This window comes from Cervus canadensis, chromosome X (genome assembly GCF_019320065.1).
Source record: "Cervus canadensis isolate Bull #8, Minnesota chromosome X, ASM1932006v1, whole genome shotgun sequence".
Classification (NCBI taxonomy): domain Eukaryota; kingdom Metazoa; phylum Chordata; class Mammalia; order Artiodactyla; family Cervidae; genus Cervus; species Cervus canadensis.
This window is the reverse complement of record NC_057419.1, coordinates 118903523-118920360: the sequence shown is the minus strand read 5'-3', so window position 1 is coordinate 118920360 and position 16838 is coordinate 118903523. Positions and strand designations below refer to the sequence as shown.

General features: G+C 36.1%; 1 protein-coding gene across 4 annotated transcripts in view; it reads right to left on the bottom strand.

Moving 5' to 3' along the window:
• Window positions 1–2904: 2904 nt before the first annotated feature.
• Window positions 2905–16838, bottom strand: part of ZNF280C (zinc finger protein 280C) — a 59957-nt gene continuing 46023 nt past the window's right edge. For all 4 annotated transcript variants that reach the window (XM_043459229.1, XM_043459230.1, XM_043459232.1 and 1 more), the window contains 6 exons: window positions 14475–14788; window positions 13869–14009; window positions 8835–8897; window positions 5169–5287; window positions 4700–4736; window positions 2905–4574 (listed from right to left, as the gene is read on the bottom strand). In XM_043459229.1, coding sequence (XP_043315164.1) covers window positions 4559–4574; window positions 4700–4736; window positions 5169–5287; window positions 8835–8897; window positions 13869–14009; window positions 14475–14788 — 690 coding nt within the window. In that variant the 3' untranslated portion in view covers window positions 2905–4558. The remainder of the gene's footprint in view (window positions 4575–4699; window positions 4737–5168; window positions 5288–8834; window positions 8898–13868; window positions 14010–14474; window positions 14789–16838) is intronic.

Below are 16838 nucleotides of genomic sequence, written 5' to 3'. Positions count from 1 at the left end.
TATAGAAGGGCTTCCCTCACAGCTCAGTTGATAAAGAACCTGCCTGCAGTGCAGACCTGGGTTCGATTCCTGGGTCAGGAAGCCCCCCTGGAAAAGGAAATGGCAATCCACTCCAGTATTCTTGCCTGGAGAATCCCATGGACAGAAGAGCCTGGTAGGCTACAGTCCATGGGGTTGAAGAGTTGGACAACACTTATCGACTAAACCACCACCATGAATACATTAGAATTTATCCTTTCATCTGATGACATTTGGTTGGTTTCCCTCTTTGGGCTATTGTGAATAGTGCTATGAACATGCATGTACGACTGAGTCACTGCTTGAGAGTCTTTTGGGTATACACCTAGGAGCGGAATTACTAGGTTGTATGGTAACTCTGTTTAGCTTTTTGAGCAACCACCAAACTGTTTTCCACAGTGCCCAAACCATTTTGCATTACATCAGCAATGAGTGAGGATTCCAATTTCCCCTTTGCTGTCCTCTCTCTGGAATGCTCTTCTGAGAGATACCCAAGTGGCTCACTTCCTCACCTCCACATCTTTAACTCAGTTGTCACCCTGTCACGGAAGCCTATCTGGGCCACCAATTTAAAATTGCAACCTCCCAACTATTAATCCCAGAGAAGGCAATGACACCCCACTCCAGTACTCTTGCCTGGAAAATCACGTGGATGGAAGAGCCTGGTAGGCTGCAGTCCATGGGGTCGCTAGGAGTCGGACACAACTGAATGACTTCACTTTCACTTTTCACTTTCATGCATTGGAGAAGGAAATGGCAACCCACTCCAGTGTTCTCCCCTGGAGAATCTCAGGGACGGGGGAGCCTGGTGGGCTGCCTTCTATGGGGTCGCACAGAGTTGGACACGACTGAAGCTACTTAGCAGCAGCAGCAACTACTAATCCATACTATCCTCCCGTTCTTTTCTCAATAGTATTGTTCAGTATCTAACACAATATATACTTCCCTTATTTTCTGTTGTGTCTTCCAACACTGAAAAATAAACTCCACAGGGGCAGATTTCAGTCTATTTTACCAGCATCTAGAATAGTGTCAGGCACACAGTAAGTGCTCAGTAAACATTTGCTAAACCAATAAATGAGGCCCAAAGAGGTGTTTTGACAAAGTTTGAGGAAACAGAATAAGAAACTCAAGTCTTTGTAGTTGAGTTTATTTTTCTAGTAATAGTGATAAATTAAAACTGAGTCAATTACACCTTTTATTCAGCTGTAACCAAGAAACACTCATGTGTGAGATGGCTATTTCTGAATCAGGTCAAAGAATTATTGAGAATAGCCTGAAAGTAAAGGGAAGAGACTGTCAAGCTAAAACTCATTAGCATCAATTAAAACCCAACTGACTATAATAAACAAGCTTAGTACTGACTGAGATGTTTTAAATGAAGTAAAAAAATGATGCTATAGGACACAGAATTTTAAGGGCATTATACTTTAAGAAAATTAACTTATTAAAAAAAAGAAAATGAACTTAATGTATGTTGTGGAAATAGAATCCTATGGAAGAACACAAAGATGCACCCCTGAATAAAATAATTACTATAGCAAGAATGTGGTTTTCCTATTTGTGAACTATGACAGAGGCAGAGAAAATCTATATAAAAAGAACCTACATTAAAACCATGTTATTCCTGGGCAAAAGTTTAAAACTTGGTGTAATTAACTTATAAATTATGCACTTGAAAATAAACTGGTAAATTTTATGTTATATAATTTTACCACGATTTTTGAAAAGTAAAAAATGGGCATAAAGATGGTAAATGAAACATATCAAGATACAAATATGGAACTAAAGACTAGAATATTACCAAGTGCACCCAGAAACAAGCAACTTTTGGAAATTTTGGAAAGCCATTTACAGCAGAAATCAGTCTGGAAAATTAAAAATAGTAAGTTCAAGTCTTTTGATTATGAGTTACAAGGAGTAGACTACATAACAAGTGATCATTGAAACTGGCTTTCAAAATGTTTCTGCTATAGATTGCCTATTTGTGTCCCCCTTTTCCCAGCCAAACTCATATGTTGAAACCTAATCCCCAGTTGTGATGGTATTGGAGGTGGGGCCTCATTAGGTAATTAGGTCTAGAGGGTAGAGCCTACACGATCAGATTAATGCCCTTGTAATAGAGGCCCCAGAGAACTCTTGTCCTTTCCACCACGTGAGGACACAGCAAGAAGACAACTGTCTATGAACCAGGAAGGGGTCCTCAACAGACATTGAATCTGCCAGCACCTTATTCATTGACTTCCAACCTCCAGAATAATGAGAAATAAATTTCTATTGTTTACAAGCCACCCAGTCTATGGTATTGTTATAGCAGCTCAAACAAAGTTTCAAATTACAGTTCAAGAAGTTCTAATGTTAAGAGGGAAAAATAAAACTCACTCATGATTGAGTAAAAATCACTCATGATGAAAATTCTGAGCCTGCCCACCTTCATGCCAGTCTTCAAAGTTCTAAAAATTACAGAAGTGTACATGGATGGATGATGGATGCATGTGGGTGCTTGCGTGCAGCTCTCTGCAAACCCCATGGACTGTTGCCCACACCCCACCAGGCTCCTCTGTCCATGGGATTCTCCAGGCAGGAATACTGGAGTGGGTTGCCATTTCTTCCTCTAGGAGGTCTTCCTGACCCAGGGATTGAGACTGCGCCTCCTGCATTGGCAAGTGGCTTCTTTACCACTGGGAATCCCTAAGGTACACATAGTGAGCTTTTAACTGTGCTGAAGGAAAAACTATAAGATGGATTCAATGAAGTGCTCAGTCTGTAGGCCTTCCTAATCAGGCTTCCATGTAAGAAGCAAAGAAATGCTCCTAGATGTATGACAAAATCTACAACTTTTATTCGAAGTTCTTTATTAGAAAATAATTCCAGAGGCACTTTCACAATAAAATTTCAAAAATTTTATTAAAAAAATAATAACATCAAAACTGTTCAGCAAATCTATATTCAATGTAACCAAAATAAACAAACACCAAATTAAAAAAAATATACATCTATATATATATGGGCAAGAAACAAGTGCATTTTTTGGTCCCAATATTTTCTGAATATATTATCTTTATCCAAAGGAATTACATTAATGGCTAAAAAGATAGTATGCATTAGATGTACAGAAATGCAACATTAAAACTCGTTTTAAGGTCTGTAGGAAGTGTTCTTTGACAATTCTTCATGCCTTTGAACTCACAATCACTAAGATAACAATAGTTCCAAGATAGACAGTGGATGTAATAACATCTAGTGCTCTGAATAATTACCAAATTAAGAAGATGCCAATAGGTAGCTACATAAAATTTGTAGGGAATTCAAAGGATTTTTTTGAGTTATTAACGAAAGAAAATGAACACAAAACAAGCTTTAAAGACAAGAAAGAAAAGAGGATATAACAAAACAGACATTAATAAATTTGGCAAAGACAACATAAGACCAAGATAAAATTAGACTAAAAAAATTAAAAAAAATTGAATATTAGTATTGCTGAATGCGTCTAGGTTTTAATACTGGAAACAACTTTAAACAACAGTAAAAATAACTGATGTTGGAACTGTAATTTCAGAAACTTGTTTTTCAAGAACATGAAAGTAAAAGTAACCTTGGTTCCCTATATAACCAGTTTTTATATTCCCTGGACTGCATGCATGTTAGAGGAAGATAAAAGGGCAGCAGCCAGAATGATTAAACTTCAACTTGGATGTTGAAGCATTGATCTGATGGGCTTTTCTTGGTCAGAATCGACCCATAAGCTTAAGATCAAGAACCAAAGCCCCCAGCAGAAAGTTGTGCTTTATTTGGTGGGCCTTGAGGTCATCTCTCGCCAAATCAGTCTTATGGGAGGCCAGTCATGAAGGAAGGGACTCTCCCTAAGATTTGATTTCTTAAGGCCAAAATCTAGAGGAGGTCTCACAGTCAAATAATTCACATTCCTTGGAAAGAGAGGACAGGCATCAGACGTGTCCATCGAAGGGGGACACTGACCAGGAATACCCTGGACTTTATTTGAAATTTCTGTGTTGCTTCTGCATCTGAAAAATATGAAAAATAGAACAATGACAGACAAGGAATGAAGAAAAAGATAACTATCTGACCTAAAAATGTAATGTAATCTCCTAAGAAACTAACTAAGAAACCGGACAAAACAGACAAGAAAGGTGAACAGTCACATCATTTGGAATGCAGTATTCTGAAAGCAAGTATAGCGGAGAAAAACACGAATTATTTTAAGCAAGGCAAGAAAAGACCATAGCAACAGAAGTTATTTTTGAAGAAAGCCAACAGGAAAAAAGCATATGTTAAGGTATGTTAACCTGACACAAAGATAAGGTGGAATAAGATTCTAGTGCCATCTGACAGCTGAAAAGAGCTGAATAATGAGAACTAGTGTCATGAACTTGGCTGTTAATTGCTTTTGTATGAGAAAACACTTCAGAACTTTGAACTTAGGAAACTGCCTTTGTATAAGAAAACACTTCAGAACTTTGAACTTAGGAAATTCCAACTTGTCTTGCACCAGGTTGCACGAGCTCCATAGAGCAGGAATCTATTTCAACAAGAGGCTTTAAAAACAAAAACAAAAACAAAATACTTTAATATTTTTTATTTCTGTTAGTGACACATTCAATAAATGCAATAGTGCTTCAATCCATCAAAGAAAAATGCACTGAATGAATATTAAACTTACGCAGAAGTGGGTTCAAGAGTTGAGGTACTTTCAGGAACTGAAATTAGAAAGAGTTTTACATTTAAAATAGAATATATGAGGAATGAGAAGGGGAAAGGGAGGGAAAGGATAAATTAGGAGTTCGGGATTAGCAAATATAAACTACTATATATAAAATAGATAAAGAACAAGGGAACTATATTTAATATCTTGCAATAAACTGTAATGAAAAGACTCTCTCTATATATATCTATGTATAGCTAAATCAGTGTGTTGTACACCAGAGACTAATATAATATTGTAAATCAACTATACTTCATTATAAAATAAAATGTTTTTAAAGAATGTATGAGGGAAAAATAAAAGAAAAAAAAAAGAATGTATGAAGAATGAAACTATTATTTTAATATGTAAGAGCCCGTACTGTGGTTGATCAAAAACACTGGAATAAATATCAGAGATCTAAAGTAACACAATTTTATATACGTACTATTCTCTATTATAACTTGGCAAGTGTGAGTTTTGCGTTGACTCAAGTGTTTAGCCATACGATCGAGAGCAGAAGAATCAGCGAGGAAATCACATTTAAGGCACACAAGAGTAATGCCCCTATGAAAAAAAATAAGAAAGAACAGGTTTTTGTCTTTTAAAAAAATCCATACACAAATTCAATTATTATTTTTCTATGTAATAACTTGATTAGTTTTTTTGTGTGTTGTGACCACCATTTCCAAATTTTGTTATATAAGCCCGATATATTTGAAATGGTATAACTATGTCTCTAGAAAATGGCATAACCATTTCTAAATTATGCGAACGCCTAGTGCTCTATCTGCTGTTCCCACTCCTTGCTGTTGTTTAGTCGCTCAGTTGTGTCCAACTCTTTGCAACCCTATGGACTGTAGCCCGCCAGGCCTCTCTGTCCATGGGATTTCCCACGCAAGAATACTGGAGTGGGTTGCAATTTCCTTCTCCAGTTCCCTCCCATGTATTTTCTAAAAGCTATGAGTGAAGAGAGAACTAAAACCCAATCAGCACTCCACTAACAACTTGTATAACTTGTTCAAGGCACAATTTTTCTCTGCCTTTGCCCATCAGCAAAGCAAGATTCATCCATTCAATATACATTTGCTGAGAACCTTCTTTACATACTCTGTACTACTAGTATGTATCTGTGTTACAAATATAAGAGTGAACAAAAAAGGATACTCTCTGAAGCCTACAATCTAATGTCCTATTTAAATGATGATAAAATCAGAGAAGAAATGAGGTCTTAAAAATAAATTATGTAAACATAAATAAATCATGCAATTATTATTATCAGCTTATTAACAAAGCATAAATATACTTTTGCAGTTCATTTTAAATTTAAATACTTCAAAATTAAGCACTTTACCCATATAGGAATAAATTCATAGCATAGCTTAGACTAACTTCTCCCTTGCAGCTCTACTCTTAACAGCCTGTTGTATATTTTCACTGAGTTGTCTCATCAGAAATGATCTTCATCAAACTAAAGTCGTATACTTTCCTCCTTACCTGTGAAAAGTCATTCCTCCTGATTGGTCTCCTTAATGATGCCATGCCCCTGACACAAATGCTCAAAACTGTAGCTATTTCTGACTCTTTTTTCCTTAAGACAGTAACTATTTGAAAAATTTTATAACATGCATTATTAGCAATTTATTGAGCACTTACTCTGTGTAGGCTGAAGGTTTTAGATATATCATCTCACCTATATCATGTAACAACCCAAAGAGGTAGATGTTGTAATTTTAACTTTTTTTTATAGAAGCCAGGTTCAGGTTTAGTAACTTAGCAAGATCAGGACCAGGTCTGAAACTGAACCTTTTGATTCTAGCGCTCATATTCTTAAATGTGGCATGATACCACTTCACCACTTCAACCCAGATTATCTTATTAAATCAGTCTTAACTACTGCAATAGTCTTAATCAGTCTATGTGCCTCATGTGGCATCCCAGGTGGCTCAGTGGTAAAGAATCTGCCTGGTGAGGCAGGAGACACAGGAGACTCTGGTTTGATCCCTGGGTGGGGAAGATCCATGGAGAAGGGAATGGCAACCCATTTCAGTATTCCTGCCTGGAAAATTCCGTGGACAGAGGAGCCTGGCAGGCCACAGTCCATGGGGTTGTAAAGAGTTGGACACGACTGAGTGACTAAGCATGCACACATGCATGCACTTGCCTCATGTAGCTACCCCTCCAAATTGATCTTCCTTTAGTATCCTTGATTCTACATAAAGCACCAATGATTTTTCCCAACATCTTCAAATTAAGTCCAAATTCCCTAGGCTTTTCCAAGGATTCCACAATCTGGATCTAAGCTCAAAACTATTCCCAGACTCTGAACTTAGTACTATGTTATATGAACTTCATGCTTCATCCAAACTGTACTACTTGTCATTCACTGTGTATATATTTTGCTTTTTTCCTTTCTTAATTTTCATTCATGCTCTTTTTCCAACTAAAATGCCCCTGTGCCTCTTCTTATAAGTAGAAACCTCTCTTTCTCGTCAAATCAGTAACTCTCATTGCACTTATTACAAACCTCCCTGTATTAATTTCTGTAGTTACTTATGTTCACATCTTATAAATTGTACATTCCTTGAAGGCTGGTATCAAGCCTACTTCATCACTGCCATCTTCACAGAATTTGCTACCTTGTGTTATACATGACAGATGTACAGTGAATTTAAAAATGAACACTGTATTTTAATAACAATTATAAATTTACTATTCTTAAAATTTTAAGTATGAAAACTCCCATACACAGAAAATCACCAAAAAAAAAGAAAAAAAAAAGAAAATCACCAATTTTCGGTTTAAATTTGAGACTCACCCAGTGTGAGAAAAAAAGTCGTACGATTAAATCTAAGAACCAAGCGCACAACTCAGTTTGACAATAGTGAGATAAAAATCAAATTAAATTCTCATCCTTAGAATTAATACATTTTTCATTATTATAAAAATTTTTAGTAAATGTTAATATCTAAAATTTATTAGTATTTCCTAATTCCTTGAATTTACCAATAGTTTTAAAATTGCACTGATATATTTTAAAAAATGGAATAAAACTTTCCTCTTCCTATGAGCTATTATTGGTCTATCATCTACACACTCCACATATGTCACTTTCAATATTAATTTACTTAATAAATATTTACAGAATGCCTACCATATGCCAGGCCACTACTGAAAGCCCAGCAAATTTCTGGCATAGCCAAATATCCAAATCATACACATTCTAGTGAGAAGACACAGAAGTAAACAAGAGGGTGAAATATACAATCTATTGAACAGTAAAAAGTTGCCATGAAGTAAAAACAAAGCAAGAAAGGGAAATAGGGAGTGTCAGGAGTGGGGCTGGGGAAAGGATGGTATTTTAAATGGGGAGGTCAAGGAAAAGCCTCACTCATTGGAGTAGAGACCTAAAGGAGGCGACAGAGCTAGCTACCCATGCAGGTATCTGGGGAAGAGCAAACGAGGCAGAAGAGATCAAAATACAAGATCCTGAGTCACAGCATCCCCTCTTCTCCTCTTCCACTAACCCAAAGCAGTAAAACAAGTGTTGGCTAAACTTAAGTCTATGTCTTAGCCTGATGCTCTTAATATAAAGATCTTGACACTGGTATCTCAAATAGCAATGATAGCATGAACAAAATAATTAACCAAAGGAAAATGGAGTGAAAAGGAATTAGAAGAATGTGAAAAGATGGTTCTTAGTGAATTCTAAGCTAAGTGTGTGTGGTAGAACCAACATTAATTATTGATCTTTTCAGAAATGTTCACAATTCCTTTGAATAGTAAACAAGTTGTGTATTTTTATTTCAAAAATAAAACTGTGTTAGTCACTTTGTCAACTATCTTAAAAGTTTTTAAAATATTCAAATATTGCTGGAGAGCCTTATTTTTTAATTTTATAATGCAAATTCATGAAAAGTTTCATCTTAATGCCTAATATAACGGAAACAAAGTTTAGCTGGAGAATATTAGGTAATCCCCTCTTTGATCTAAGTATATAATGAATAAAATTCTATTATGTCCAGTAGCAATCACTTCATTTACCAAACTAGGCACTCCAGCATCAGATTAAAAAGTTACTATAGAGAGAATAAAAAAATGATTAGTTAGTTACCTGAGAGTTCTAGAACGCCTCTTAAAAATATAAAACCGTTTAGTTGGCTGGCTGCTATGAGAGCTGGAAAGACAAGAGACAAATGAGATTTTATTATACAGTAAGTCATTAATTAATTTTATGACAATTTTTCAAGCCTATGCTTAGTTTCCTAGTTTTGAATAAGAGACCACAATTTAAATTATAAAATTCTATTAGCATCTGTTTAATTCAAGATGTTTATCTTACATTTCATGTTATCATTGTATTTTCTAACAACATGTTTCCCTGAGAATAATCTTAAATGATTATACCTCGCTGCTATAAAAAAAATAACTTGAGTTAAACATGCAAAGAACATCAAATTAATTTTTTCACTTAATAAGAGTTGAGAACAATTTAAAAATTATTTGCTAATGATGTATTTTGCAGTAATATAAACTGTTGTGAATAATAATTATTTATTACTTTATAATCTTAATATACTTAGCCTGGGGAAGAATATGAATGACCCTGGAAGAAACTGTTTCTTAGGCCAAGTGACATTACCATCAGCAAAATGAAATACTTAAAGAATCTTCTGCAATTACTGGAAAAGCTTTTAAAGAATATGAATTAAAGGAAGCAGAACTCGAGTTAAAACAATACTTCCTCTATGCACAGAACAGAAAACCACTAACCAAATTTTGCAGCCAATGCTAACAGCTTCTATACTGCCTTTTAAGTTAATAAGGAAAGCTTTCCTCTATTAGAAAGTCAGGCAGAGTTAGCCAGGATCCTTGGTGGCTCAGAAGGCAAAGCAGCTGCCTGCTAATGCAGGAGATCTGGGTTCGATCCCTGGGTCGGAAAGATTCCCCTGGAGAAGGGAGTGGCTTCCCACTAGTATTTTTGCCTGGAGAATTCCATGGACAGAGGAGCCTGCTGGGCTACAATCCATGGAGTTGCAAAGAGTCGGACATGCCTAAGCGACTAACACTTTCACTTTCTTTCGGCATAGCACAGTATTACTCAAGGTGTGGTCCATAGGACCAGAAGCATCTGCATCACCTGGGAGCTTATTAGAAATAGTGAATACAGTCTCAGCTCCCACTCCAGACCTACTGAATTAATCTCTGGTGGTGGTGCCCAGAAATCAGTTTCAATAAGTTTTTCAGATGATTCTTACACAAACTAAAGTTTGAAAAGTACTAGCCCTAGCTTGCACTGACAGACCCAAACTAGGCAACACATCAATTCAATGGATATCCTCAGACACATGGTAACTATCCATCAACATACCATGTACACATGGGAAAAGAATGACTACCTATCCTCCCAAGAAAATGTCCTCAGAATAGGTGCCATGGTGAATACAAAGAACCACTCTCTCAAGTAGGTAAGACAGACACATATTTAATATGAGGCAGAATAGCTGAACAGTACAGAACTCAAAAAAACAACTGATTCCTATGAGGGGCCACAGTGATCAGATACTTCACAGAAGGTAAAATGAGAGGAAAGGAGAGGCGCATGCCAAAGAATAACAAAGAATAAGGAAAAGTCACTCTATGGCATATGGGACAAACTATACACTGAGGAAGATCAATTATTTTGAGGGGCTTGACTTCTGTCTGGTATGGTTAGAGTTTGTATGGGTTGAGAATAAAGGTACTTGACCTCTGAGAAAACAAAGCTTCTGTATGTACAGAGCTCAATCTTATGACAAAAGTCCACACTGAGTCAGAGTGAGTGAGGGTCTCCAATTAGGGGGAGGTACTTGAGGCAACCAAGGAAGCAAGGCAAGAATGAAGTAGCGGAAACACAGAGAAACTTACAAAGCCCTTAGAAGAGCAGAAGTGGAGGATTTCAGTTCTGTATGAGCCGAACGATAAGTAAGTGTGCCTGAAGATGACGCAGTGCAGGCTTGCGGCTCACTGGAAATTAGAAAAAGTTTATGAAGGAAGCCTAGGGCCAACTGGGGGTATTTTGGGGGTAGAATGGGGCCATAGGTCCCACAAGACAGGTGAGGAGCCTATGGCAAATGGGAGAGGACAGAATGATCCATGAACTTAATGAATACAAAGACAATTTTCAATTTAATCTCCTATAAATTCAGGGCAGAATTAAAGCCCTGTTGGAGCAGGCACGTGTTTGGCACAGAACAAGAGACCACTATTCCCCCCAGCAGTATACTGAGAGAAAGGTTGGCTGGAGTCTGGTTTGGAACAACTGAGGCATAGGTGCAGAACCACTGCAGCAGTTGTGAGGCAGAGTGATAAATTACAGAAAGATAGATTTTCAGGAAGCCATGATGAATGGTGCCATATCAAGAGAACACCATAGGCTTCAGAAACTTAAAAGTGTATTATTTCAGGAAGCCATGATGAATGGTGCCATATCAAGAGAACACCATAGGCTTCAGAAACTTAAAAGTGTATTATTTCCAGGTGATGCTCCACATTTACGCAAACGATGCATTGAAATAGACTGAGCTTAAAGGGGAGGGGGTAGTAATAGCTTGGATCCTGGACAGACAAAAATGTTTGACTTATTTGTGTCCCGTGATCTATCAAATAGTTTAGGATGAAGAGTTGGATCTCAGGAAAACTTAGCATTGAAATTGGAGGATTTACAGTTGAAAGGTAAAATATAAAATTCTCAAGAGTGTGGAGAAGGAAATGGCAACCCACTCCAGTATTCTTGCCTGGAAAAGTCCATGGACAGAGGAGTCTGGCGGGCTGCAGTCCATGGGGTTACATGACTGAGCATGTGTGCACAAGGGTGGAGGGAGATGGGTTGGTAGCAATAAAGTGGTAGAACTAAAAAAAAAAAAATTCTCAAGAGTGGTTAACGTACCAAGAAAAGAAATGCAAAGAGGCAAGAAGAGCTGAAGAAAGAAAAGGTATCGAAATAGAGGAGGAGCAAAAAAGAAAAAAACTGTGGTAATCATTCAGGAGAACTTGAGAAGAGTTTCAAAAGTGAGCATCAAAAGTATCAAATACTCTTAAAGAACTCATAGAAGAATAAGAATGAAAGCAGTGAATACATCTAGTGATTAGGACATGACTGATAATCTTGAAAGGGGCAGCTTGAACTGATTAAGATGGGAGTGATATTCAAATTACAAAAGGTAAAGAAATGACAAATAAGATAGAAAAGAATACTTTTTACAAATGTTGACAGTGAAAGGAAGACAACAAAATATGCACATTAAAGGCAACTCTTCCTCATACTAAAAAAAAAAAAAAAAATAACCAAACCCCCCCCCCCCCATGAAAATATTTGTAGGCAGAAGGAATGTGGTACCAGGAGAAAAAGAGGAAATGAGGTGGCCATAAGATATGGGAATGGAGAGATAGAGGGCAAAACTAACTTTGAAAAAGTGGACAGGTCTTTTTCTGAGATTAATGTCTGGATGAAGGGAAGAAATTTGAGGTACAAAAAGGTTAACCTTGGGAAAAATGAAAAAGACCTCTGAGTAATTAGTGGGCAAGGTTAACAATTGAGAGACTAGAATAAAATCCTGAAGGTACTGAAAAGCATCTACACAGATGTTGTAGACAAAAACAAATAAGTATTCTTTTTTTTTTTTAAATGTTTATTTGTTTGGCTGCACCAGGTCTTTAGTTGCAGCATGTGGGATTTAATTCCCTTACCAAGGATTGAACCCAGGACCCATGCATTGAGACCTTGGAGTCTTTGCCACTAGACCACCAGGGAAGTCCCACAAATAAGTATTCTTAAGACAAGACAGGACCACATTAAAATTAAAGGTCATAGATTCAAAGCTGACTAAATCAAGCACAGTCTAGAATTAAGCAAAGAGAAAGATCAAAAAGGGTAAGAGAGTCAAGGATAGCAAGGTAAGCATGGCTGAAGATGTGAAGGATTCTAGAACAAAAAACAAAGCAAGATTCACAACAGATGACTTTGAGGCTGAAGTTAACTATAAGATTGGATTTGGTGGTACTGGACTGAAAAGAGGAGCCAAGACTAAAAGTCTTCAAGTAATGAGATTTCAAAATGAATGTATATTGTATATGATAAGGTAACATTGGATGGTGGCATTTTTTAATGCCTTAGAGGTGGATGTGAAGTGCTGGCATTGAAAGTCAAGGTACGATGAAGTTGGGCTGGGGAATCATCAAGGGGAAAAAACACTGAGAGTTAAGTGCTGAAGGCATTAAAAATTGTGGGCAAATCCTTGAAAGTGGTAGCTAACTATGACCATAAAGTAACACAGAGGCAGAATAAAGGTACTTGACCCTTATTATTATATAAGCTAATTATATAAGAAACCACTTTTATTGGTTATATCTTATTTCTGACTGAAAATAAATGGACCTACCTCCATTTGAATAATCAACTTAGCATATTTATATCTGAACAATTTTTGTTTATTTAGAAAAATCCATATTGCAGGAATAAAGTACTAATAAGACTCAAACGAAAGTAATGTGGGCTTTGAAGTGTTTCTCTAGCATAGAGTACAGGGTAGGTGCTCAAATGATGTAAAATAATTGATATATGAAAAAGAATTCCAACAGTAATGTCATGACTGGACTATTCCTGCAGTCTCATTTCACATTTCATCAAATGAATGCAAAGATGGAGGCCATGAAAAACAAATGGGACAGACAGATGGGTTAGAAGGAGAATGAGCGATAAAGAACACAAGAGAGTGAGCATGTGAGCACTGATGATGTTCCCAGCATTCCTGACAAAGCTGAAGTCTCTAAAAGAGATTGCTTTGAAGTGAGGAACACCGCATAGTTACATGCACTTATTTGATAAGATATTTTGGAACATTTGAAATTTTATGGACCCCTTTTTGAAAGACTTAGAAAAAGAACTTCCCTACTAAACCTATTCTAATTTCATTAGCCTAACTGTTCCTAAACATTTGTCCCACTAATTTCATGAGTTATTATGCTGGAAAACAGTATTGGGTAATATCCTAGAAGCTCCCTGTTGCTAGATCTTTTTAGATCCTTGATGTGACAAAGTGGCTTTGTTTTCAAAAACCAAGTTATCTTGAATGGTAGTTATGACTGGCTGTGTACATGTTTAACTCACCTCAGCATATGGTTTACAAAGGCTTTGTTACAGTTAGTGCTGTATTTGCAAAAATTACAGTGCATAAATAATGAAAAGTGGCTTGCAAAATCTTTTATTTTGGAATGACATTCAATGCACTTGTATACTCCCCGACGAAACCTTATGGAGACAGAAAAAAATGATAAAAATATATTGTAAAACCAAAAAATAAGGTAAAGACTTATTCATGTTTTATTAATTGGAGCCAAAACGTTTAAATTAAATCTTTAACTTGGAATTTGAAAATCTGCTTTGAAACAATAAGCTAGAGTAAGTAAAAACTCTAATATCAGCTAATGTTTCCTTGGAATAAAAAGGATCACATAAACCAATTCAACTATCACAAGATATAAGCACAAATTATAAGATTAGTGTAGAAGATGGCAATTATAAAATAAGTACAGTAATTCAAAGTTCTGTTCAGCAGTAGTAAAAAGTATCTTTTTATTATTTTCTTGGCCTTTATGCCATATAAGTGATTATCATGTAAATGTGCATTATCTGGTGATATGGTAAGCTATATTAAAATAACCTTGAATATTTAATATTGAAATAGGAATGTGTATCAGGAATAAAAGATACTACCTTAAGTTCTTCAAAGCTATGCTGAGTTTACTCTTCCTGTTGCGTTTTTTCTTTGGCTTGTAAGAGGTTTTTGCTCTGCATTTAGCTGCACCTCTACCTTGCTTACTTGTACTAGGTTTACTGCCAGTGGATGCAGTTGCATGAAACTTTTTTGTCTTATATTCACTTGCATTAAATTTTGAAGAACTTCCAGTACTTTTAGACCTTGAAGAAGAGATCTGAAGAGAAGTGCTTGCAGAACTACTGGAAGGTAGAATACTCCTGGAAGTTGATGGTCTTGAATGAAGAGATCCAATTGAAGCTCGGATAGTGACCTATAAAAATAAAGGTAATATATACTTTTAGAAAATTAATCATCACATTAATATTAAAAAATCACACGTTATGCAAAGCATAATTGGTTTTTGACAAAGGTGCCAAAATAATTCAAGGGGGGAAGCAATAGTCTTACCAACAAATGGTGTTAGGACAGCTGGATATCTACCTGCAAAAGAATGAATTTGGACCCTACCTCATACTAAATACAAAAATTAATTCAAAATGTATCAAAGACCAGATTGTAAGAGCTAAAACTGTAAAACTCTTAGAAGAAAACATAGGAGTAAATCTTCATGACCTTGCGTTAGGCAATGATTTCTTAGGTATGATACTGAAAGCACAAGAAACCAAAGAAAGAACAGATAAATGGACTTCATAAAAATGAAAACTTTTGTACTTCAAAGGACACTGTTAAGAAAGGGAAAAGATGACCACAGAATGAGAGAAAATATTTGCAAATCATATCTCTAATAAGGGACATGTATACAGCATAACTTACAACTCAATAGAAGACAACCCAATTAACAAATGGGCAAATGATCTGAATAGGCATTTCTTCAAAGAAGATATACATATGAAATAAGCATGCGAGAAGATGCTCAACATCATTAGTCAGTAAGGAAATGGAAATCAAAACTCCAGTACATCACTTTAGACCAACTAAATGGCTATAATGAAAAAGACAGGTAGCAACATGTGCTGACAGGATGTGGAGAAATTTCAGCCTTCATATATTGCTGGTGGGAATGTACAATGGTGTAGTAGCTTTGGAAAACAGTTTGGCAGTTCTTTAAAATGTTAAACGTAAGAATTATTATATAACCCTTAGGTGTTCCACTCGTAGCAATTCCACTCAAGGGAAATGTTCATACAAAAATTTGCACATGAAATTTCCTGATAGCATTATTCATTACAGCCAAAAAATAGAGACAACCCAAATGCTCACCAATTGATGAGTGAATAAATAAAATATGGTATATTCATACAATGGAATAATATTCAGCCATAAAGGTACTGATACATAAGTACTAATACAGCCTTAAAAGAGAATGAAGCACTGATACAAGCTACAGGATGAACCTCATGGATGAACCTCAGAAACATTATACTAAGTGAAAGAAATCAGCCATAAAGGACCACATATTGTAGATATTATATGATTCCATTTATATGAAATGTCCAGAATGGGAAAATTCATAGGGACAGAAAACAGGTTAAAGTTTGTTGTCGTGGAGGGGAAATTGGGAGTGACTGCTAATGGATATGGGATGACAAAATGTTCTCAGATAGATTGTAGGGATGTTTTCACAACTCTGTGAATATGCTAAAAACCAATGAATTGTATACTTTAAATGGGTAAATTGTATGCATGGTATATGAACTACATGTTAATAAAGCTGTTACCGGAAAAAAAATCACCGCCATACAAAAAGTTAAATATCTAAGTATAAACTACAATCAAAGAAGTCTCCAATTTATTCTAAATTGTTGTTGTTGTTCAGTCACTGAATCATGTCCGACTCTTTGCAACCCCATGGATTGCAGCATGCCAGGCTTCCCTGTCCTTCACTTATCTCCTGGAGTTTGCCCAAACTCATGTCCAGTGATTCGATGATGCCATTCAACCATCTCCTCCTCTGTAGCCCCCTTCTCCTGCCCTCAATCTTTCCCACCATTAGAGTCTTTTCCAATGAGTCAGCTCTTATTTTATAGTCACACCAATTAAATGAAATTCACCTCAGTATTTATTTACTGTTGTAATACTGGTTTTGTATTGATGGCATTTATATGTTAACAGAAATATTAATAGGTCAAAAGAGCTCATCCTATGGCTATTTTATGTTCTGATATAACTGAATAGCTATATTTGCAAATATAGAGGTCAAAATTTAAATCTCAAATCCTGAGATAACTCTGGAAAGGCCTGCATTACTCCTTGGTAACTATAAGACAGAGCTCCAGAATCCTATGTCACACTCGAAACATACAATATTGTACATCAATTATACTTCAATTAAAAAAAAAGAACCAAAAAAAAAAAAAAAA